General features: G+C 39.4%; 2 protein-coding genes across 2 annotated transcripts; one reads left to right on the forward strand and one right to left on the reverse strand.

Moving 5' to 3' along the window:
- On the forward strand, positions 1-4,175 carry cav3 (caveolin 3). Its single transcript, XM_041033927.1, has 2 exons — positions 1-279; positions 1,726-4,175. The coding sequence occupies exons 1-2, from the start codon at positions 163-165 to the stop codon at positions 2,065-2,067; spliced, it is 459 nt and encodes a 152-aa protein (XP_040889861.1). The 5' UTR covers positions 1-162; the 3' UTR covers positions 2,068-4,175.
- A 680-nt stretch (positions 4,176-4,855) lies between these two features.
- oxtr (oxytocin receptor) lies at positions 4,856-12,403 on the reverse strand. Its single transcript, XM_041033926.1, has 2 exons — positions 11,266-12,403; positions 4,856-5,758 (listed from the first exon to the last, which is right to left on the reverse strand). The coding sequence occupies exons 1-2, from the start codon at positions 12,191-12,193 to the stop codon at positions 5,505-5,507; spliced, it is 1,182 nt and encodes a 393-aa protein (XP_040889860.1). The 5' UTR covers positions 12,194-12,403; the 3' UTR covers positions 4,856-5,504.
- Between the last annotated feature and the right edge of the window lie 14,186 nt (positions 12,404-26,589).

Raw genomic sequence — 26,589 nt, forward strand, 5'->3', positions numbered from 1 at the left:
TTTTTACCAGGACGTGAGCAGCAGCTGTCCGCTGGCATGTCAGTGGGAGCGTCACAGTGGTGATACAGGGGTTCAGAAGTGAATCGAGGCGGCTGTGTGCAGTTTGATCCAGGAAGGTTTACCCTCACTGTCTCTGGCCCGTTCAGGACTTGCAGCCCCACCATGGCGGATCAGTACCAGTACAACACCAACGAGGAGAAGATTGTGAAGGACAGCCACACCAAGGAGATCGACCTAATTAACAGAGACCCCAAGCAGATCAATGAGGACGTGGTGAAGGTTTGTGCAGCATGGAGACAACACCCTGTCACAGAAAAGATTAAGAATGTAATCCCTGTTTTAGCATGTGTGGAAGCATGTGGAGAAATGCATTACAAAGAAAGACAGGACAACAGGTTATTATATTGTCTGGAACACCCCTAAATAGACCAGGAGCTATTCCTGTTGCCTGTGCAGAACATGAAGTTTATTTTGGGAATGGGGTAGAAGAGAGTGAAACTGATACACTGTGCCCCCATGTTTTATTTAGGTTTGACTACTGTTTATCCTGTGATTGTTGCCATGATATTACCACAGAACATTTTCTATAAAGACAGAGCTTAATAGCCATTTAGATTAGATTTTGTTTAACTGACTTAACTTGTCCGTGTAAACATGTTCAGTGAGGATGGTAATATCATGAGTTATCAGTTGAGCATGTGTTTAGTGTCTGCTTGGCTCAGTTTGGAACAATCTACAGACCCGGCCATGTCTGTTTTCGCAAAACTGTCAAGACACTGAAAATGATAACAAATCTTTTAAATGAGATAATAAGATTTGTTAACACCACTCCTCACAGTCTGTGAATTACATTAAGCAACAAGTTAGCACTGACAGTTCTAATCCGTGCAATAATGTTCTGATAACACTTCCAATTTTTCTTTTTCTTTGCTAAACCCTCAAAATAAAGTGGATCGGGTATATCTATTGAACGAGTGCCTCAAATTAGTTGAGCGTCAGATTTACCAGCTTTGCATCTCTCAGATCTACAGAACATTGACTGTTCTTTTGCAGAATTTGACTCTAGCAGTTCTCTAAGAGCTGAAAGAGGCCAAACCTCACAGAGAAAATATAAAACAGCAGTGCATGTCCAGCCATTCATTCAGTGGATGATCTCAGGCTGCTATCTCCACAGGAAACGGACAGTGAGTCGTTACTTCCCATTCTGATCCTTTCCAGTGGTCTGAAAGAAAAGAAAGGGTTTTAGATGTGCCGTGGGTCTGCCTGCCCTGATTACTGATAAATTACTTCACATTTTGTGGCTAAGTCTCAACTGAGAATGCAACAGCGCTACCCCAAAAGAACAGGTGGCGTGTACTGCGGACTGAAAACAAATTGGACCATTGTACAGTTGCTCTTATGCATTTTACATGAGGTGAACTCTGATTACTAAAAAAGTGTTGAGATAGAGCTTTTAGAATGATTTGGACCCAGCATTAAAAGCCACTTTGTAACTTTGTCTGTGTGCCACTACATTTTTTTATTCTATGAAGTGCAACAGATAATTGGTTTCTCTGCATAAATTGGATTCTTACACTCTGCAGCGTTCACAAGCATAACCTTCACACTTAACACTGACATGTGCATATTGCTTGGAGCCCACAGAGGTCTGGTGGAGGGAGATGGATAAAAGCAATGTTCCCTCAAGGATATGTAATAATGAAAGTCTCTTAAATTTCTTATTAGGTGGAGTTTGAGGATGTCATTGCTGAGCCTGACGGTACACACAGCCTGGATGGAGTATGGAAGCTCAGCTACACCACCTTCACTGTGTCCAAATACTGGTGTTACCGCATCTTGTCTGCTGTCTTCGGTATCCCTGTCGCTCTGCTCTGGGGCTTCCTGTTTGCCTGCATCTCCTTCTGCCACATCTGGGCCGTGGTTCCCTGCATCAAGAGCTGCCTGATTGAGTCACAGTGCGTCAGTCGCATCTACTCTCTCTGCATCCAGACCTTCTGTGATCCCTTCTTTGAAGCCCTGGGCAAGATCTTCAGCAGTGTGCGCGTAGCACTGCGCAAAGAAGTCTAAGAACTCACACAGTAGTGTTTATAGTATGATTGGATGAAGTGTGGTATCTTTTTATACACCAGAAGATCAGTCCTGGCATCTTGCTTACTCCCTGATACTCCTCCTTCTCCCTTCCATAACATGCTGCTCTCCACCCTCCCATCCTCAAGCCCTCAGCTGTGAGTCCTGACATGCCCGGTGTGCCTTTTGCCACCAGAAGCTCTGTGACAGCTGCAGCAGGCGGCGTGGTTCTGTGACAGCTCTGGCACTCCTGAAGGGCTCCATGCTCCTCACTAAGGGAGAAGAGGGCCGCCTGCCACGAGGAGAATCTGTCTGCCCTCATTTACTTGTATAACAAAAAACTCAGATAGTGGCTATTCGTTCACAACAAATGAAATTAACTCCCCCAACACTGCTGCACCTGTGGACAGTGCTGCCTGTATGCATTACATTTACCTATTCTTAAGTTACATTGATGCTGTACGTTGCTGTGTCCAGTCTGTTTTACTTCTTATTGATTGAATTTGACACATATATATGTGTGGTGTACACTTCACATTATTAGAAAAAAAACCCTAACAGAATGAAAGGAATTGAAAATGTTTTCTTAACGGAATTACTTTCTCCAAAATTGTCTGATTTCTCTATGTACTCAAAAATTATATTCTGATATGTTTCCCTCTTAATTTGTGATGACTCCACGGTAACTAAGAGACTTTTTGGAGACTTGCAGATGTACAAAATATTTCTGGAAACAGCCATGTAGATAATCTAATTCTAAAAATGTATGGACCTAACTATTGATGGCGCAAAGTAAAGACCTCTCTGTGAGACCCATTTTAATATTCTGCTATATCTTTTTGGTTTGGAAGAAAAGTATAATACCTTTGCTGCTATTGTGTGTCTGCGGTGTATAAAAAAATATTCATGGGCTGAAATTGATTTAAGGCCACTTTACAATTGCTGAAACTGTCCCTGTGATAAGTATATTGCACCACTGGTTCAGTGTTTGATTGAAAATACATTATGTGTGTTATTTTAAATCTTTCTGAGAGGCTTGAGAGAAACATTTTTAAGATTCATCAAACATCTTCCCTCAGTCAACCTTGAGGCACTGACCTGGGAGCTGTGACCCACTAGAGGTTGCTGTTGTATATCTTTCATGTGCTTCTCTGTTGTGTCTGAGATCCATTATTGATGAGTCAGTTTCACCACACCCTTCCTTGTTTATAACCTCAGTGTGTTTCTTTCTGGTCAATTCCTTTTAGTCCCTTATTGCACTAAAAGTGATAAAAAATGTACAGTCAGAGTTTATATGTGTAGAAATAGCACATTGGCTTAAAGCATAATTCTGATTAATGAACTGTATTAAACAGTGTAATTAGTGTGCAAGAGTGATTCATTTCGCAGGTTATGTGGCCAAATTTCATTAAAAAATAACATTAAGCTCTTCGGTCATTTTCATTTCAGCACAATGTGGGCAATAATAACTAGATGATCAATTAATCCGAAATAACATTCTCTACATGGACTACATATTTTATTCAAATGACTAAGACATACAGTACAGGTGTATCTGAAAATTCAGAACCATATATGTCGGCAGGTTAGAAATGCACATTGATGAGAAATCAAACATTTTATCCTCAAAAGGAAGTTTTCAGATTAAACAACAATTAACTAATTATTCTATTTCTAAACAAACTGAGCTCAGAATCTACAATACAGAGACAGTGAATGTATAGAATTAATGTATTTGTTGTAACTAAAGTACAGCGAATTCCCCACAAACACAGATCTCACAATTTTATTTAATTATTTTCTTCTTTTCCCTTTCTTTTTTTTTTGCCTTGTACAATTACAGACACATAAATTGCCCCTCCACAGTTATTGGCATCTTACTCATATTCTCTGAGAGTGAAGTCCATAGCAAAGGTCTTGTTGCCTTTGAAAGATTTATGTAACAGAATTTCTCCTGATATAGTGTTTTCCACTGAAATAAGATTGTCTTCTGAAAGGTCACAGTGTTAAGACTATAAATAGAATAGAAGTATGAAATAAAGAGTATACTGTGGCAGCACAGTTGTTGTTTTCAAATAAAGTATCATTTTTGGCACTTTGTCAATTAATGCTGTGATCCAGATATTCCTTCAATATCTAACCTGCTTATAATAATCTTCTTATAAAAGTATCTGAGGCTGTAGTTTGTGGTGTAGTCTTACAGTGTAAGGTGGGAGAGAGACAAAATATCAGGATGAGCTGAATAATTGAGCTTAAAAGCTGAACCAACACCTGTCTCACACCGTTTCAACTAAAACTGATTATGAACTTCACAGAGATAATATTTATTACAGCATATTGTGTTTGTTTACAATGAACGTTAAAACAACTGAGTGAACAACAGCGCCTCAAACTTAGTTTTGCAACAGGGAATGCTAGAGTGAATCCATTGCCACCGATTACCTTTATTGTCACGTCCTGCAGAATAATGTGCCATGTCAGGCAGCAACTGTTGCCTCAACAAACCCCCAGAAACATGACTCACTTTAGTTCACTTCAGTGATCTGCACAGTCTCCAGATCTCAACCCAGTAAATGCGTTTTAGAGCTGAGGCTGAACAGGATGTCCAAAGTTTCAATGTGCTGCCAAAAATTTGCAGGAACTCAGTGACGTTATTGATTCAGTGTGGACAAACATCCCCCTGGATTACTTCCAACAACCCTGTCAAGAATTTCTTCAGTAAGTTCATGAGGCGAAATGAGTATCAGCTAGGTGTGTATAATAATGTTGTCGGCGCATTTTTGCTGCTTTCACTCTTAATTTATTTATTTTTTAACTTTTTAGAAATCTTTACCAGTGACAGCCATAACATCTCACATCAAACGAAAGCTCAAGTAACAGTTTACGTGTATGCAATCCATTTCAAATAAGTGAACATGGTACACAATGTTTATTACAGGTGAGCAGTTTCATCCTAACACAGACAAACAGAATCTGTAAGCTTTGCTGGTGACAACGACTGAATCACTAGTTTAGCTGGCCAGTGTTTACAGGCCTTAAAACATCATTGAAGCATGTTTTTCTTTTTTTTTTCTAACTTTCTCTGCCCTGTAAATATGTAAATACTGTACATCTAAAGTGAGAAACATATAAAAAACAAACAAACAAAAAAACTCTATGGATTGCTCAGCTTGGTCCATGATTATCTTGTAAGCTTTTATTAACAAAATATCGCCCGTCAGTTATAGTCTGTACAACATTTTTCAATTTCACAATTCCATTTACACTTTATACTGTAAATTACTGCAAATAAAAGAATTAAGACTTCTGTTGTTATGCCCCTTCTGCTTGAACAGCAAGCCTCACGGCAAGAGGTATCTGAAGGAGTCGAACTGTTGGATATTTTGTGGGCAACCGCATGTGGCAGGGGCATGAGAGAGGGAAGGGAGGGCAAGTGCTTATGTGGTTGAAGTCTGTGTGATGCTTCTCTGACTACTAGTGCTCTTAATAGCAAAAGTTGAGGAGTTGCTCTTGTGACTTGAGTCAAAGTCATGCTCACAGCGGCACTGGGATGACTTGAGGTAGCGAGTAGAACAGCACAGAAAGTTCTGCCTTAGATCCTGGAACAGATGTCCTGCGAAGCACATGTAGATCCAGGGGTTACAGCAGCTGTTGAGGCTGGCCAGCAGCATGGAGATGATGAAGGGCATGGCTGCAGGAGAGGATAGGGAGAGGAAAGTTACTGTGCTGTGACAACAAAATCCAAAGATTTATACCAGGTCTGGGTCAAACCAGGAGACTATTTTCTCTGTGAATTCCAACAAATAAGGGTGTTAGCGGCTGGCTGACAGTTTACCTGCAAGAACAGTGACAACATGTGTTAATGACATGAAACAAGTTTTACTTGTGATGATTACATCTTTATGTCAGTTAATGTTTTTATCCATACCAGTAGTGTAGCTGTAGGTATGGAAATGGTTGGTTCTAAAACTACTGGATGGATTGCCATGAAATTTGATATGGAAATTCATGTTCTGCAGAGAATGAATTGTAACAACACTGGTGATCCCACATTTTCAACTAGCAAAATATTCACGTCCAATATTTCAATTTTTCCTGTCTACTTTGTCTTTAGAGCTAATTTACAAATTATAACATGTTAACACACTAAACTAAGAAGGCTAATGTGGTTAGCATCCTTTCACCAATTAATTACCATTTACTGGGCTGTAATGATTGTTAGTGTACAATCATTTCAATTACAAGTTTCAGTCAGACAACTATATGACTGTATTATATTAGATGCAGGGATTCTCAATCCTCGAACTCACAGCCAGTATTAAAAGAGGTAAAAGGGATCTGTCAGCAACATCATACCTGTGATAAAACTCTTTGCGTCAATGCATTTCAGAGATCTTTGAGGAAGGAGATGGTTTCATAATACTTGCAGCACCAGACTGAGACATAAACACGAAAGAACTGAAATGGTGACCAGTTTGAACAAGCAATAAAAGCGCTGATTTTCTCAAACGAAGAACGGGACAAGCGGAAATGTTCCTCACACGCTGTGATGATACATAGCAAGTAACTTGCGGTGGCACGTTGGATGACATTTACGCTACGTCAACTCCACCATCCAACTGACATTTTGGCAAATGAGTTTCGGATTCATATAATTGGTTCCTATCCTGTATTTAACCTCTTCTTGCTGGTTGCTAATATTTCTCTCAGCCTGCCTGCACTCCTATTCTCATGTTGTCTCTAATGATGGTTCCTGAGCTCCAACGAAAATTGTTCCACGTAAATGATCTCTGGAAGGGCATAAAAGTCACACCCATGATTAATAAGACTTGATCATTAGCTATTAAGGGTTTGATTTATGAGAGTAAAACATGAGTTTAACTGAGTGTAGATCATTCAATTACCCTTTCACTACAGTGTCAGAGGTGTTCTAATCTACTTTTGAGTGACTGCTGCATTGTAATTTTTCAAATGAACCAATATTCTGATCTGAACAAGGAAATTAAAATTTTATGAATGTTCAACAAAAAGGCAAGCAAAAACAATGTGTGAATTAACACAAACCTTCAGCCATGCATCAGTTTGTTCGAATATAGACCAAGCTATAATACGGCTGGAGGGAATAATTCTCTTCACTGAAGACAGTGCAAAAGACCAGCTGATGGTCATCAAGAATTCTTATCATGCTGGATGAGAGCACAGCCTGGATCTAATCTGAGTAACAGGGGAACTATCATGAAAAAGTCTTTACTGAATTAGCTCACGGTGTCTTTCACAAGGGAATGATATATCACACAGCAAATGAAAAGGCAGAATAATCATCCCCTGGGTGGTACATCTGTCTGACTGTCAGAGCTGATACTGGTTGGCCAAAAAGACTCTTCAGCAATTCATTAATGAGGACGCTAAATGCTGATTCTTGTTCCCTGAAGGTAAACAAGCATTAGCGGTAATCTCATTTAGATTTTTACATTCAATGATATCTAAAAGTAAAAATGCTTTGTGAGGTCTGTCCATATGGCACCGTTTTTCTCACTGCTTGTAAGGATGCTATATGGAAACTGACCTTTAAAAAAAAAAAAAATTAACACTTGAGATTGAACACTGGGTTTTGTGTCTATCAAGCATTTAATGCAAATCAATAGTCCTCTGTGTGTGAGTTGCCGTCTGAGGGCAGCAGGCTCAGCAGGGGAAGATGTTTGTGTTCACAGATTTTTTTATTTTTTTTTGGGAAAGCTTGTGCCTGAGTCAGGGTTTAACCTTCAGGTGTTTTTGTCCTCTACATAATGAAATCTGTCTGGCTGTTAAATGTGAAATCACAGACACCACTTATGTCCCCCTGACAAAGCTTAAAGAAATGGGGTATTTTACAGTCTTCTGACATTTCCAAAATTTGTATTGATAAGCTAAATGGGGTGCTAAAAATGGTACACTTCCCATTTTTGAAAGCCTTCACAGTAAATTCAAGTCACAAGATGTAATAAATCAGATATCTCAGTCCTTTTGGAGGAACTTGGGATGATGCAATTTGGCTCTATTCGTGCATTTTACACGTTACTGAGGTTGGCTTGATTGATGAAAGCGTTTTAGCTAAGGGTCCAATTTTGGTTAAAGGAGCACTTCAGCAATTTTGACCAGAGCCAGGCTAGGTGTTTCCCCCTGTTTAATATTTTTATGCTAAACTAAGCAAACCAGCTGCTGGCTGTACCTTCATTTGTACAGTACACACGTGAGAGTTGTATCAATCTTCTCATCTAACAACCAAGACAGTGAATAAGCACATTTCCCAAAATGTCAAATGATGAACTTGAACAAATTATGCATCTGGTTGTTGACTGTCTCAGGGGATTTCTGAGTCATTCACAGCAGTAGACATGATTACTTTACTAATGAGCCAGGGTGGAGAAAGAGTAGGAGTCTGCATGTAGAATCAGGCAAGAAACTGGTGCCTGTACATTGCACCTGTACTAAGAGTGGCCTTTTAAAGACAGACAGCAGCCTTTCAGTAGTAAACCTCCATTTATGTTGAAGCATCAGCTTGATTGATGTTAAAAACAGAAGAAAAAGATGTCTTTATTAGGTGAATCTCAGAGGAAGCCACAGTAATAATATTCCATGATGGTGCCAATCACTCAGAAACATGCTGTAAAGATGGACTTTTTTTGCACCATAGAAAAAAAGATTAAGAAGTAAAAATGAATAAATGTGTAAATACATTTTAATGGCTAGTATTCTAATAAAGTTTTGTTTTATGGAAGTCTGACATAAAATGTTACAGCCGTATTCCATTTAAAAAATGAAAAAAACAAAGTTAATTGTATAAAATGGGCAATTAAGTATAATAATCTGTTTGAGGCCTGTTACGTAAATATTTGTCGTAGGTCTGCTGGTTACGTTTCATAGGCAATATTAAGCGTTATTACTCCGTTTTACTGTTTATGGTCCTCACTTAAACAGTACAAACAGTTTTAAAGGCACAGTCTGTGATTTCAGTTGCCTGAAAACAAAAGATTAAAATCTGTTATCACTTCCAGACTGACAACTACAACAACAGAATCCAGCTTATTAATCTTAAATTTTCTGAAATTATGTGGTTTGTTTAGATCATGAAAAAAAAAATCTTTACCAATAGCTTCTTGCTCTAAGTTGTCTGGTCTGAGCTCACTTTGCTGAGTATGACTCTAATGGACACTTTATCTCCACATACACAGGTGACACTCCAGTCTATCTTTTGTACACAAACACTGGCACGTGTCCCTGCCAATTCTTTGCCTTTCTGAGTGCTGTTCACGTGGAGGAAAACCATCAGACATCTGCACGGATCCAGGCTCTGCAACAGAATGAATTAATGACTTTCCCTTCCATTCACAGGCTGAAGTGGCTTTGCTGCTCTTTTGTGGCTACTGTAATTTTGGATATTGTTGTGAAATACAGCATCAGAGCCAAATGCTGTCATTTCCTCAGTGCATCAAGCAATATGCAACACTGAGGAGCAGTGTTGGAGAATTGGCTGACAGCTAAGTGTATTGTGCAACTGTTTAGCTCCAAAGTGTAAATAGCTGGTGTGAACAATGCAGCTTGAGGAGAATGACAGCTACACACAACCAGTCAGCTGGAACTGTTTCCACAAACCTGCAGAAGCAAAAGAAAAGAACCCAGCCCTACAACACCAAAGTCTGTTTACTCTCTTCTCCTCAGGAAACTTCCTGACATTATTGTCTTATTTTTAGCGTGTGTACTGTTTGCTTTATTTTAGTCTGTTTTTATTGAAAATGTTTTTACTTTTTGTTTGAGGAACTACCATTTACATCACAGTTATAAGTGACGGAAACTGTTTGGAAAACAAGTTTTGTATTGTCTTAGGAGGAATAATTTCTTCTCACCCAGAAGGAGATACAGATTTCTGCAAAATCCTTAAATTAATAGCTCTAATTAGATTTACCTTTTCCAATAAAACAAAACGAAAGCAAATTATTGCTCGCAAATTAAACACGTTTACTTTTCACAAGGGTAATACATTTATGTGCCTTTTTCTTGGTTCTCTGTAAATGAGATGAAGTGCACTCTCTCAAATGTGCAAATACATAGTGAAGTCAAATTGGCACATTTAGTCTTCTGTTGTTACATGGGTGTGGCCACGACCCAGCAGGTCGATAAATATAGGAAGCACATACAGTAGATGGCGGCTTAGTGGCCTATTGTGGTTAAATGTCAACGACGCACTCAAACGTGCCTCACAGGCACAAATAGAGGCTGCTTGGCGCGCGGTGGCGCACACTAATTTGATTAATGATTAGCCGTCAGTCCGTCTCTGCAGCACGAGGAAGGTCAGGGGAAACTTGGAAATCTGGAACTTGGAATCCCGCATGCAGCTTTTTTTTTGCACTTTAAATCAAGTGTTTTTTGTCTTCTTAACACACAGCAGGTGTATTATTGTGTATACTGTAATAATTTGACACATGAAAAGCAGAACACTGGTCCGTTTTTCCTGTAAGACCTGTCAATCAATTTTGAAACGATAGCACGTTCTAATAATGGGCATCAAACATTGGTGCTGAGGTGACATGGTTTAGGGACCGGGTCGTTAAAATGTGGAAATATTATTTTTATGTTAAAAATGCCAAATGTCAGAGGGCACACACATGTCACATTCAGGAGTGTATATGCAATTGCAAGCACTTGTATTTATAGCAGACAGATGAAATAGCCGAAAATGTATTCTACGTGTTTGTTTTAGCTGTCGTTTTGTTAGAATGTCATACCTCCTCTGCACTGTGATGGGTCAGAGCTTCAGCTCTGAAACTCTGTCACCCACACCGCACCCTGGCTGGTTATCTACCCAGATACTAAAACAGCAAAAACCTGGTTCTCCTTGAGTCATCTACAAAACTCTGGTGCCTGACCCATACAAATGAGGAAAACAGAGTTAAAAAAAAAAAGATGGTTTTTTTTTTTTTGCTCTAAATGGGTGATCAAACGCTCGCATCCTCGCGCGTAAAAAGCACTGATGCGCACAGCAGGAAAGATGAAAATCTTCAAAGGTTTCCGCCCATCAATTCTGTCATGAAAAAGCAATGTGCAAGAATGTTGTCTTAAAAATATAAAATATGTGAATTATTACGAATACATTATTAGCACATTAGCCTTTGCGCACTGGCGCGCACTGTGTATCATATTAAACTTTAAAATTCAACTTACCCTCACGAGGCGCTGCTGGATCCCACGCAGACCACATCTGGACAGAGAAAAATGGGGTCCAGCAGACGATATAAGCCACGACGATTACAAAAGTCATTTTCACTGTGGTTATCTTCGCCTTGGAGATGAGCTTAACGCTGCTCACACGGGCCAGTGTGTTGCCTTTGGAGGTTTTGGGCGTCAGGCTTATACACTGCTCCCGCCTAGTTTTCAGTTTAAAGTTTTGCCATATTTTGAAGCTTATCAAACCATAGCAAATGCTCAGTATGGCCACGGGAATGATATATATGGTGAGGCTGATCCATGTGATATAAGCTTTGGCTCCCCAAGGCTTCACGAAGTCGCCCCAGCAGTCATACACTCCTGATCCGACCGAGCCAACCTCTCTCAGGGAAAAGATGAACATCTGCGGGATACTGAAGAGCAGGCTCAGGACCCAGGAAAATATAACATAGAAACGGTCTTTTCTCCTGTGCAAAGAACGAAGGGGCTGACAGATTGCCAAACACCTGTCTACAGACATCAGAACTAACATGTAAGTGGAAGCGAACATCCCAACGACCTGTAGGTATTTCACCAATCTGCACAAAATGTCCGGTCCATAGAACCGAAATGTGATGTCCCAGATAAGTTGAGGCAGAACTTGAAATATCGCTACAACTAGATCGGCGATGCTCAGGTGCTTCATGAAGTAATACATACGTGACTGGCTGTGTTTGGTGGTGTGGATGGCCAGCAGGACGCACAGGTTCCCCGCCAGCGCCAGAAACAGCACCAAGGCGAGCACAGTCACCTCCACCTTCGCCACCTCCTCATTCCGCTTCAAAGGATTCGTCTGATTCAAACCACCGGTACCGTTATGGAGACTTGAGTTCTTCCAAGATTCGTTGAATTGCCAAAAGTCACTTTCATTTGAGATACTTTCCATTGCCGCAGTCTTGTCCTCTGCAGATGCGTCAGGGTTGTGCAGTCATGCAATGGCTGGAACAGGCACCTGGAGGGTCCTAAGTGATAAAGTCTTCCTTGTATCCTCAAAGGTGACAAGACAAAGGGTGAGATGTGATGAGGCTCAAAACATGTTTCTTAAGTGATTAAAAAAAATCACTTTTTTGTTGAACCTCAATCACCCATGCTTTCAAAAAACAGATGACCCAGCGAGGAGAAGATTTTTTTTCCCCCAGTAATCTAAACAATCTGAAGAAAATGTGAAGATCAAAGAAAGTAAACATAAGGTGCAAAAGGCTACAATGTGTCGCAACAAAACAGCAAAACTGGGGTCTAAAATACGCGAGTACTAGGCTGCACCTCACTGGTCAAAGGTAATTCTCAGAAACCTAAATCATAGTCTGAGAAAAGACAAAGAATTGGCAGGATTATGTTCGAGCAAAAATATATATTTGCCCTCAAAATCAAAATTTAAATCTGGAAATGAAAATATCAAAACAAGAAGGAAATGCTGCAGAGATTACAAGCCCCCATCATCATCTCTGGTAAGAGTCGGAATGGCCAGCCACAGCACAGAAGTCTCTGCTGTATCTGTCCCCAGTTCAGTAAGAACAGTAAATAGTCTTGCCCCTCACCACCACTAGGTGGAGATGTGAGCCATTCATCAATAAGCTTTCTCTCCTGCTCTGCAGCTCGGAACCTCTAACCCCTCTTCAAAGCACGAACCCCCAGACCTGCGGTGAATCACGGATTTCATTTTATAACCAACCAACCAACCTCATCTGAGAAGATTTTTGTTGTTGTTGATACTGTGTGACAGAGTGTAGAATTACAAAGCTGTCCACAGTGATGCTGGGGAGATGACAGCGGCTGCACAGTGAAGCCTGTGGCAAAACATCCTTGACAATCTAAGATATTGTGTTCAAATCTGGGGAGCAAATGAGACTGAACATTTTCTGGAGACTTAAAGAAGTTCTGGAGGTTTGTTTTGAACTAGTGGCTGGTAAGCAAACAGATGGAAAAACCTGAATAAATGAGGGGCTAAACATAATTAAAGCGGATGCTTCCACACAGGTGCACAGCATGGTACAATTAAACATCCCATCATGCTCTGTGGTATGTATAAAAATGCTGAGCAGCACAGTTGATTCAGACTTTGTATCAAAATGGCAAGGGGAAAAGATCTAAGTGACTTTGAAAGAGGGGTCTTTGTTTGGGCATGGGTGGCAGGAGCTTCACTCATAAAGACTGCTCAGCTAGCATTTCAATAGGAGCAGTGACTAAAGTGGTGTGTGTGTATATAGAGCTGTGGGACAGATGTCAGTAAATAAGGTTGGAAAATGTGGTCAACAGGGTGCATTAGTGCGATATATAAGGAAAAACAGAAGAGCAACTCTTCCTCGGGTGACAGAATGTCAAGGCAGGACGTGATCAGACTGTGTCAGCAAGGACAGTCCATCAACAATTGTGTAGAGAGGGATATTATAGGGCTGTAGTGCATAAACCCATCATTACAAAAATGAATGCGCATTTGAGAGAGAAAAAAACATAGACACTGGTCTACAGAGATGAGGAAAACAGTGATATGGTCAGATGAGTCATCCTTCACCACATTCTCAACAAGTGGACGAGTGCCTATGGTGTGCACCAACAGAATGGTACAGGCCTGAATGCTTGACCCCTGCAGTGAGGGGATCTGGTGGCTCTGTTATGTTGTTTTATTTGAGGGTGTTTTATTGGCATGGTTTGGGTCCACTTGTCCCCTTAGAGAAGGGTCACTGCAAATCAATACAAAGTTATTGCTGAGCAATAGTTCTATCCTGATGGGTGTGGTCTCTTCCAGGATTACAGTGCCCCCATCCATGGGGGACAAGGAGTCACTGAATGGTTTGGTGAAAATGAAAATGATGTGAATCATGTGGTATGGCCTTCACAGTCACCAGATCTTGACCCGACCAAACACCTATCAGAGACTTTGGACAGACTTATTGGACAGCACTCCCCACCAGAATCATCACAACACCTTATGAGGGAATATCTTTTGGAAAAATGGTGATCAGAAGAGTTCTAGAGACTTTTAGAACCAATAAACTTGTCATCTGTCTGTATACTATATTGTACTAATGGTCATTGGGTTATTATAGCACACAACAAGTGACAATGATTACCTGTTACCCTCCTCCTGATGGGGAAAAAAACATCCATATGAAGCTGAAATTTTATTGGCAGTGGTGTGTGATGCCCATGTTAAAGTCCCTCTGCTACATTCCAGTGATTCCTGTGCGCATACATTTCTTCCTTCTTCTCATTTGTGTTGTGAAAGTGCAGAGCTGCACTGGCGTTCAGGGACTAAAATAACAACGGTAATTATTATCATTTATTATTTTTTCTGATGATGGTGATGGTGTAACACATTATAAACATTTAACCGCATGACAGCTGTGATACATGACTGCAGAAAGCATAATGCGGATGTTCTTAGTGAAGGGGTGAAATTGGACAGATTAAATGGCTCATTACAGGGAGCATGTAAAACAACCACTTGTCAGTTCTGCTGCTTCAGATCTGTTTTAGTTCCCTGTGGCACAGAAATAATATACACAACAAAAAATGTGAAACCAAATACTTTGTAGATGATGACCGTTTGTAAGCACTAAGACTAAACACATTCACTTTTTCATGTCTAGAAATAGTAGTTAGAAGCTCTGAAAAGTGGGATTTGTCTGCTACCGTGCAGCTCTTTAAATTTCCAGTGACACACAGCTTGCAGCTACAAACCCTGTGGGAAAAGGCCTCTGGTCCTATCTACACCAGAGAGTCACTCCCCCTATTTGTGGCTTTTGGTTTGGAAAACGTTTGATCCACTGGAATCTCAGTAACATGAGGACTGCCGATGATTTAGCACTGACTCAAAATTAAGAAGACAAGGAAAAAGAAGAATAATGATACATAGCTAATACAAGCTGATGATGTGACCCATGAAAAGTTGTGAAACGACATTTTTGGTGAGCCACATAAAACGAGCAAGCAATGTGAGTGATGAAACTGGCTATACACTGTTGCCCATAAAGTTGGAATAATTTCAGACACATTCCTCTTTTTATTCCTATTTATACACATCAGTAATCACATTGGAAGAGACTGATCAATAAAGTTTTGAGAAGATATACACTTTATCTATCAAGAATAAATCACATTGTCACAATCATTTCATGAGAAGAGGTGAAATATATTTTATAGGCAACTAACTTTATGGGCAACAGTGTAGTTTGAAAACAATAATAACAAAATAACAAGTGCAATTGTCCCAACAAAGACAACAGTGAAAAGTGGGAAGTTTGATGCAGTTAGAACGTGGCTGAAGCTCAGCAAAAAGTAATTAGTCGAATGGTGAGTGCCCATCGTTTCATGGAAGTCGCAGGCGTGGAATAATGTGATGTGGTTTTTTAAATGGTTTTATGACTGTGAAAGAGAAAAGAGTCAGTCATTGCTGGAAGGGGGGGGGGGTAGGTTGCCAGAGAAGGTTTACTGAGTCTGTCTGATAACAAAGTCAAAGTCATCTTTGTGTCAGGATTTTTGGCCTTCTGAGTAACTGTTGCAGGCTACAGTTAGCCATCCAGTCTGTTTGCCTTCCTGTTGAGATGTGACAGTAAACAACCCTCTGAAGTTAGTGTTATTGCTAGAAATAATCTGTGTCCCCATTTTAGGGGGTAGGATCCTCTGAAGTCAGCATTTCTACACTAAATATGTCAGAACAAGTTGGCATGGTCTGTCCCATTTCAAATCCGCAGGGTGCAGCTAAGTTGTTGAATGGAGCATTCAGGCATCCCTCATCAAGTCATAAAGCCTAGCACAATCATTTGTCTACTTCATATTTGCCAGGTATTCAAGCTCACTGTTGTCATCAGTCACTGGTAAATGCATATTTTAACAATGGTAATGATCAGTGAAAAACCACTGCAGTGTGTAAAAAGAGAAAGCCAGGCAGATACTCACAATGTGTTGACAGAAACATTTGTTAAACTGATATATTTACTGTGATTCTTGTACACTGCACTAATAGTCCATTATGTTTCAGGCCAACTTTCTGGTGATAATTGGCTGTGTCTTTAGGAGTTGATGATGAGCACCTGAACGCAACATCTTAATGTTAAACCTTTATATTTGTGGAAGAAGTGGGGGCTTTGATGCTTCGATCCTCCGAAGGGCACACCTACATGTTCTGCATCTTCTGAAAGCTACAGCCCATGAATTATCATACATGTGTAGTGTCAGACAGGGACGTGTCTTGTACAGTGCATTTAATTATGGCTCAGCATTTAATCTGTGTAGCATTGGTCAGCTTTAGATGAGGACAAGGACTGAATTGTCCAAACTATGTTGCTGATGGATGCAGCTACTTGTGGAGCATTGTGAATTCAGGTGAACGTGTAAAGAGCATAAGGTTTGGCTTGAAGTTTCTGCTGATGGATTAAAGGGGTAGAAAGCTGTGACAGTGGAAGCCTAGAAGTCTTGAATGCTCAAGTAGCGGGGAGCATGGAAGAGAGGAAATTAGGATGACAAGGCTGAGGGAAGTCCAGGTTCCTTGCAGTGAGCATAAACTATCATGGAAATAGAGTGAAAGTAAAAAACATCAGAGATGGGGGTGGGGGTGGGAGGCTTCCTGATACTAATAATGTTGCTGGAGACAATCTCCAATAAATACTGAGAGGGATTTATATAATATCAGACCCAGTTCAGAGCAATGAAGGAGAAGATGGTAAGAAAAATGTGCAGACATGTAGTTTTATCATTCAGTGAACATCAAAAAGACAGCAATTTGGGGCATACCCATGGCTGAGTGGTCTAAGGGGGATACCACACTGTTTACTCACAATGTTCCTGGTTTGATTTATTACATGTCATCCCCGTTGCTCTCTCTTCACATTGCCTGTCGGCCTCTACTGTCAGTGCCATCATATTAAGACAAAAACGCTTAAAAAAGGAAACAATTTGGTTCCAAACTGCTAACTAACATATCTTACTGTATTTTATTTTACATTACCATATATATATATATAGATAGATAGATAGCTAGATAGATAGATAGATATAGATTTATTTCTTCATCTGTTTTCTTACCTCTTAGCCTGTCTCTGTGTTGCTGCAACATGTGAATTTCCCCTCAGGGATCTATAAGAAAATTACTGTGAGCTGACAGATGTTTGTTGTTTGTCCAGTCATACAGCTGATATGGCAATGGGTCAGCTGCTGTGAAAAAATAAATATTCAAGATGTTAAATAAACTACTGGTTGTGGACATTGGACATGCAGTAAACACCAGCAAAACGCTTGTCTTAAATGCCGATAAATTTCCTGTGCTTTGTGATCACATCCACCATTATTAAAAATAATCAATTTACTCTTCACTTCTTCATTTGCTGAAACATGTGCAGCACATGTAGCCCATCCCCTTAAATGATTCCAGTGGCTCAGCAGTTCTCTGTACCGTTCCCACAGATATTGGGCTTTGAGTTGACAGATCTAATTAGAGACAAGGTTCAGGCCCAAGCCCCTGATGAAGTAAGATACAAAGGATCTGCACGCTAATACTTTTGGCTCCTGCTGCTTGTGTAATCACTCAGTACATGAAGTTCTCAGCCTACCATTTTCCTCTGGGTGATCTTGTGTCATGAGGTGCATGTAAAAACTAGACCAGAGCACTGTGGGGGTGCAGAGGGATGCTGTCACTCCTGGCTCAGTAGGTTCATGGTATATTCTGAATGCTAATGTACGCTTGAAACCATTAGCTTCACAGAGACGTTGGTGTTGGTGCTTTCTGACATTATAGTCACACATTTCAGGGGTTTGCAGGCTTTAAGTGATGCTATGCAACTTGTTAAAGCAGCTTCAAAGGTTGGTGAAGCTTCTTGTTACAAATAAGTTGAACTCAGAAGCAATGAAATGCACCCTTGCTCATTGCAACACACTCAGGGGTTTTGCTATTACAGCCTTACTTGGCCTGGTATGACAAGTAGTTTGTGATGGATAACTTTAGCTAATGTTAGCAAACTTTAGATAAATATTACTGCATAACAGACATGAGTGAGTCAGTTTGTGCTATTGTAAAGCTTTTAGCATTTCCATTTCAGCACTGTCCTATTATTGTGGCTTATGACCGAAGTGGCTGCTGTTCAGCAAAAGTTAGATAGTCCTGCTTTAAAGATTTAAGTGAGTGTAAACAAGTGAAGATAAGTCATACATCACACCAGCTCGAGACATATCTCACTCAAGCATGGCGTTACAGGAGTTGTAACTTGCAAATGTGTTCGACAATGTTGACTTCAGAGCACTTCAGGCGGGCCTCACTTCTGAGAGAATGCCCTGCTTCATTACAGGATCTTCCTGAGTTTCTGCCTGGGCTTTTTATAAAGTCAGGATCTAAGACATCTGCTTCTAAAACAATAACAGGATAAGGCCTCCTGTGGTGCGTCTAGAAAAGTCGCTTATATGTGGATTTGCCCACTCAGAGGGGCATTTACAGGAAGTGGCAGTGGATCTTGAATGAAAATAAAGCAAACAACTCGACAATACCCAAATACCTAATGTCCGTTTTATGTTTGTGGACAGAACACACATTGTTTGAGCCAGGGGGGCAACCAATAAATCATATTTGGTCTGCTGAAATAAAACTGATAATACATGGATGGCTACAGATGACTCATGCCACAAAGGGGTGAAAATTGGAAACTTGGAAGAACATAGTGATTAGAGATGTGTTATTGTGAATCACTTTTCATTACAAGCTACGGTGATATCAGATAAACGTAACTGGGCTTTCCACATCCACAATACCAGAGTTTCTAAAAGCAGGGACATTGGGCTTATCACACTTTTTGACCTGTAAACTATATTTCTTGACCTGTTGCTTTTGTTGGTGTGATGGCTGCTGAAAGCTGTCATCACTATGAATGATACCTCATCTATAATGTTCCCCTTTCCATTTTATTAACATCATAATTTAACATCATAATCATAATTTTTACATAATTTGACAAAGCCTTACATGTTTCCGATTGTGACATCATGTGATAATTAAACCTCACTTACAGTATTTGTATCATTACTTTGACTGATACTATACTGTGGTAATCATAGATGATACATTCAATACTTTTCCTCCAAAGTATTCGATAAAAAATCCAATGCGGCAAATAAAGATCGAATGATTGACACATTCATTTCCATTTTGATCTTGAGACCTTGAAACGAGTGGAAATTCAAGTGCATGATGGGAGTACAGAGAGAGAAAAAAAATGTTGTGTGAGACTGGCTAATAGCAGATGTATGTTTGGATAGCTGAAATGGGGGGAAACAGCACCACATCCAAGGACAGCAGTGTTAGAGTGGTGGACACATTGACAATATATCAGAGCCTCAATGTGACATTGTTTTGAGACTCTTATGGGCATGTGGAGCAAGGAGCAGAATTAGACTCACGCCTCACACACATCCTGACCTCACACATGCACCTGCCACTCCAACAGTAAACATGTGTGCCTCACAAATTGCATCCTTGCTCATATTGCAGTGCACCGTGGTGCTTGGGAGATGCGGCACAAAACCAGATTGTACTGCACATACGGAGAAGCAGTTTAGCATACAGCAAGCAAACAAAACAACTGCTGGACACAGGTGTGAAACTTCTTCACACACTCTCTATTCACACTCTCTATTCTACTATGGTAGATGTCTGTTAAATCCTTTAAAAATAAGACCTTTCGAAGTATTTGTGCAACAAAGATAGGAATTTGACTTAACAAAGAATTCACCTGCTGTGTGTTGATAATGGCAGAAAAAGTAATGACCTGAAAATAAAAATTCTGTATGCAGGACATGAATAAACTGTTTGGATATTGTCTGTGTTTGCTACTTTGAAAAGCCTTAGAAACGGACTGTGATGTGCTTGGAAACTGAATAAGATGACTTGTACAAGCTTGAAGTGAAGTAAGTGTTGCTTTGAAAGTCTTCCTACTACCTCAGACACAGTATGATAACAGATATTTGGTTATTGGACTTTAAATTTTATCAAGACAAGCAGACTTGACACAGAGCTGTACGTGAGGAAGGATAATCAGAGTTCTTTCAAATGCCGGTAGCTCACCTCACTCGGACCATTAACTCCAAATACACCAGTTAGCTGCTGGCCATTGGACTGTTTGTTATCCTCTGTGTGTGTCTGTGTGTGTATCTGGTGTGTGTGTTTGTGTGTTGCTGTGGGAGGTGAGCTCTGGGGGTTTTTGACTTTATGGCACAATTACATATACCTGAAAAGCTGTATCCCTTGCTTTAATATGTGTCCAGCAGTAAGCCTGTGGCTCTTATTTCAAATGTAATTCATGTCAGATTAATTCTGCCACCAGCTAAGTCACAGTGATTTCAAAAACCACTTTGAAAGCTGCCACTAGTAAACCCAGCGTGCTCATGTCTAGAGAATGTGCCTGTGCATTTTAAAGCTTTTAAGTTAAGTGTTGGGTTTGAGCTACCTTTTTCCACAAATGGTAAATCTAAAAGGTTCAAGCTCATCGGTCTCTTGAATAACAATTTACACCCACATCTTCCTACAAAACTACAAAAACAAAATGCAAAGAACAGTGGTAAATGTATAGCAAAGCACCAAAGCATGTTAGTAAGTTTATATACCATAAAACCACACAGCCCTGAAGGAAATCTGCAACCATGTCCTGGTCATAGGGTCATAAGAGGCCTGTGGCACAGTTAAATAAATAAATAAATAAATACATAAATAATTTCTCAATATTTAACTTGATACGCCTGCAACGTCTCTAATGATTTGCTTGACTGCTTTCAATTACGGCCTGCAACATAAAGCCTAATTCTTCCCAAATGATGAGTATAATTCTTTGTGATATAAGAAAAATTAGAATAATAGAATATGTACCTGGTAATTAAACATATTTATAAGCTCCTTCCAAATGCAAGATTGATTCTCAATGGGTCATACTGTACGGTGTAATAAAAAATAGGTACCCTACAGTATGAATTATTTTATTGCACCTACATGTATGTATGAGCTGGTACACCGCAATATAAAGCAATACCTATTATTTATTTTTCCTAATGATTCTTTCAGTTTGTGCACATTACATGCCAATATCATTATTTTTTACATTACAGGCTTATGTTTTTAAAATTTTGCTCTGAGAGTAACAGGCTGATGAATTAAAAAACAAATAAACAAACATATATGCTGTGAAACATCAGTGAAACTGAGTGGTCCAACTAGTCAAACACGGAACTAAAAAAATGATTTCACTCCATGCCCATCTCTGATTTGGAGTCACACATGTGAAGCCTGCCAGCAAGAGGATCCACGAACAGCTGGTTATTTCAAGAATAATTTTCTGCAGTGAGTTGGGTCTCAGCGGCTCAAACATCCACTCACAAACAGACACTGTCTGTCAGAAACAAAACAATATCCTCCCAAATCATTTCCTGTGCTGCACACCTCTTTGTGAAACAGTGAGGAATGTCTTATGTTTAATTTATGACAAAAAAATATGGTGTGGTGAAGGGCTAGTTGCCAGTTATTGTTGCAAGCTGTTTGTCTGCTGGTTTATGTGTGTATTTAATATTACAATGCTACAATCACATAATGAAATAAAGATAGTGAATAAATAAGAATAATTGTGAATGATAATTTAAAAATTAACATCTTTCAACTATATATTATATCAAGTAGAATAATTTGAGAAATTATTTTTAGAGCCAAATATTCATATGTATATTAATAATTTCTGGCCACTTGTGGGCAACAAAATAAGTTGTAAATGCAACATATTATAAGATCTATTTATATATTCAGCAGACACAAAGCAACATTAGCATTCATTTGGAGTGATGTTTTTGGTGACCTGATGAACGTGAGTTCAACATTGACTTGCTTTTTGGTCACCATCAGAAAAAAAAGAACACCAGTCTCTTTCAAAATGTTCACCACTGAGCTGGTACTTTTGTCTGTCTTCCATTTGGGGCCTAAAAGCAAAACCATGAGGTAAAAGACTAACATACACCGTAGAGTGGAGGGTAACTGCAGAGCAGAGTGGGTTGCTTCTCAGTGGGTTAGTCGCTATGAGTGACACACCTCTTTATCAGTTGTTAATATATATATATATATATATATATATATATATATATATATATATATATATATATATATATATATATATATATTTTTTTTTTTTTTTTTTTTTTTTTTTTTTTGATTAGTGCAGCTTCAACTATGTGTTTTGTTTACCTTACATACAGAAGGTATATGCACACATAGTGGAACCAGTCCTTTTACCTTTCTCAAACAGTATCTTTTAAAATTAATATCTGACAGCAGTCTTTGTGTGTGGAGGAGGAACAATCACCAGACTGTTTAAATATGCCAGATAAGAGATTGGATGGTTTATAGTCCAGTACATGCACATAATACTGCATGTGTATTGTATTGCACAATTCAAAAATAAAATAGGTCGCAATAAAATGAAGTGTATTCACAAATTCCCTTGTAGAACTCTTCAAATCCAGCAGACTACTGACTTGAGATTTAGGAGGAAATAAGGGGGGTTTACTTGTATTAGATTTATGTTGATGGTTATGTAACTGTCCTACAAAGAGTTTGTTACTGCACCTACTATTCATCCAGGTTTGCAAATTCATGCTTCAACAGTCATCTGAGTATAATGAAGTTATTGTTAGACAGTGGGTGACAATCATGAAAGTGAACTTCTGCTCATGATCCTGCCCAACACCAAAGAGTATGGAATCAGTGGTTACAAATCCCATTTAGTTGAAACAAAACATAATCCTCTTAGCAAGTGAAACTTAGCTTATTAGTCAGTCCTCTATCACCCCATTAAGAGGAAGACTGAGGATTATTCTCACTCTGCATTAATGTCAAGTTTTCCATTTAGTCCAAATAGCCAAGGGTCCATTGTGCCTGTGATGAATTTCACGTCATTTTCTCTTCATTATCTTCTATTGCAGATGAGAAAATACAAAGCACAAATGGGCTCAAACAAATTCCAACTCAAATATCAGTAGAATAGCTTGAGCCAACTCAGGGGTTCAAAAGGGGGATTGGTTGCTTTTGTATGGGATAAATAAAAATGTCATCATTCACTTTGTATGCTCGACAACTTGGCCTTTTTCAAGAAGCAAAACATCAAGGTTTTTTGGAGCAGGCACAAAAATGTTCCACATCTTGAGTTGTTAGCATGTCCATACCAAAAACCTGTGATTGACTGCTCTCTCACTCTCACTCACTCTTTATGTATGTAGAATCCGTTCATTTGCAGGAAAGTAACAATATTTTTGATTAGTTTAATTGGGAAACAATACTTAAAAGGAAAGGTTTGTTCTTGATCTTAATGAAATGATTCAGGGAGACTCTTCTTGCTGTTGAGAGCAGCAGGAAAAAACAACAACCTGGATCTTTACCATTTGTAGATTTATTAATAGGCAGCTCTTATTGTCAATTTATATCATTTCTTGAGTGAGGATGATTAGCAGGCTCATCTCTTTCTGGCTAGCTGAGAACTACTTCAGTGCTGAATCCATCTCTTAACATTTTCTTGCCCATTCAAATGGGCACTTTGAATAATTTGTGGCCATTTTGCACTCAACAGCAACTGACCTTTCACCAAACAGCACCCCCCCCCCCCCCCCCCCCCCCCCCCCCATCAGTGTATCCACAGGTCACATACTAAAAGCATAGTTCATTTCCTGTCCTCAGCTGTCTGATAGAATTCAGCTGGCCCAATCCCCATTGGCAGTTGACATAGCAACCAAGTTTGTGGCACAGGCCCTGTGCATGTAGTAGAGGATATGATAAGCTAAGCCTCTGGCGGAGGAGATTACAGCCATAACAAACTACTTGTGTCTCAGTGTCTCAACATGAATTAGTTACATAAGTCTAAGTAGAACTGATATACAGTGTGATTTAGGTAAAACACGGTTTAATGTTTAGGAGTAAGTACCCAATAGGATCTTCACATACGCATGGATGTAACACAGGTTCCTGAAGAATAACCTAATTTGGACACGTAGTAAATATGATGTAGTGTGAAATACAGATGAGGCCTAAGCAGTGATTCTCAAGGTCAGTTTGTGGGGAGCATATATCTATTTTAGGTTGGCAAGTACACTGTTCTCATTTATATTTCCCTGCCCTGTTATTTGCGACACAAGGGGCTGTCATGACCAATCAGTTGCATAAAGGAAATATGCGAGGGTGCAGATACAGCAGGACACCTTTTGAAGCTGCTTGTGTCTGTCGTCCTTCACATTCTCTTTGTTGTTTTCACCTTGACGTTGATAGGATATTGTGTCTGAAAGTATGAAAGCCTCAAAGCCCTTGGCACACTTAATCATGCCAGAAAAGTCATGGATCAACAGTCAGACAAAAGTGCTGCGTTGTTGTGTCTGTGTTTTCCTGCTGAGCTGAGTGTATTTGTATAGTTTTGTATAAGACCCATTTAGGGAGGGGCATTGAAAACTAGCTTAGCTTATAAATTTGGTGGAATGCACCACTCGTTGATGTTATCTTCCTGTAAAAATAACTTGTGGCCCCTACCATGGCAGAAATTTCAGTCTATTTCATTTGTAATAGTGTATTGTACTGTACTTATTATCAATTAGTGGCCATAGGGGGACAACAGTATTTGATCAGAGCAGAATTTTCCCATCTTAACCTTAATGCATTTTGGGCTTGGTTTCATACAGAGGGGGGATCTCAGCCACTGTCATTAGACCGTCTCCACATTTTTCAAAACACTACATTAGTGAAGATGTTTGCCGATGTTTCCTTATAATTTTATAAAACATCTTGATCTTCTATCTGATTTGTGGCTTGTAAGTTGCATTAAGTCACTGTGAAAACGAAGTATACCTCAAACAGGATTACACATTATTAAATTGCATGATGGTTAATTCCAGGAAAACTGTAATGATGTCTGGGAAATGCAGCTTTAAGATATGTTGAAAAATTAATGGTCCTGACAAGACATATTATACAAATGATACACATCATCAGGCGAGGCAACGTTCACATAGAGAACAGTAGAGAATAACAGGAAAGTTTTCGCTGAACTTTTGACATAAACAAGACACTGAAGCATGATGCTAACATAGTAAGTGGAAAGTCTTTCTCTCTCAAGAGCCTGTTTGCACACTGAAAAGTAATACTTACCATGCTTTGAGATGGCATCAAAATGTGATTGACTACAGTAAATATTACACAGCATTTTCATTACTGTATAATCACCTGAAACTAAGAAGAATCATTGTGCTTTCATTAGCTTAGAATAAACACTTCATACCTCGGAGTTATAGGAGAGAAGGTTGTCTTCCATGTAGCCTGCCGTGTTACTACAGTAGCCCAGAACAGACAAACCACACATTGACTCTAGAGAGGGCCTTTCAGAGAAAAAGGAAAACAACAATAAACACAAATCAATTGTAACCAAAATGACACTGGTGGTCCCTATGTGTTGGTCTCTATATATTTAAGACAAGACAAGGATAAAATAAAAAAACAGATATATTGCTTCCTCATATGGATGACAAGGACCTTTAAGCCATAACTGGTCATTAATTTTGCTGAAGATAGTAAGGTCACAACGTTCCACCCGAACCTGCTGTGATGGATGAGGAGGGCTCATTTCTAAGCTACTCCATTTCTGTGTCTCAGTGGCTGTGGGCCAATTTGACTGCACAAAGGAGGGGTAAGAGCATCCGTCCTAAGCATGTAAACAAAGAAGTCTAGCATATGTGCCTTTGCCCACAGATCCCGAAAGGAAGACCAAACTTTCTCTGTTTAGTAAAAGTCATCTTGTGATAGTCTCTAAGACAGAAATCATGTGTCACCAAAAACCCTGTAGTTTCGCTAATATAGAAGAATTCATTACCAAAAATGTGTGAAGCATGGTGGCCATTTGTGGAGTCAGACTGTCTTGACTGCTTTGTGTGTGTAGTTGACTTGCAGACTTGGTTTAGAGTTGCCACCTGGGAACGGAAATACTTCCAGGCAAGTGTAATGTGGGGTCCTAATTAGTTCCGGAGAGGTTAAGATACTATCCAGTCTGGAGAGCAGATAGCAAGATTTGAAAACATTATTTTCTGAGTGTCTTGCTTCAAATCCAGAAGAATTATTTTTTAACTCAATACTTTACTTTTTCACATTCTGCACGCATGAAACTTTCTCAGAACTGCTTTAAAAAAATGATTTTCAGAAACTTAACTGCATTTTCCAAAATATTACATAAATCAAACAAGATGAAGGCAACTAACAACATCTGTCAAACACCTCATGAGGACTCTGTTGTTTCTCTG

The sequence above is a fragment of the Toxotes jaculatrix genome, chromosome 3, assembly GCF_017976425.1.
Source record: "Toxotes jaculatrix isolate fToxJac2 chromosome 3, fToxJac2.pri, whole genome shotgun sequence".
Lineage (NCBI taxonomy): Eukaryota > Metazoa > Chordata > Actinopteri > Toxotidae > Toxotes > Toxotes jaculatrix.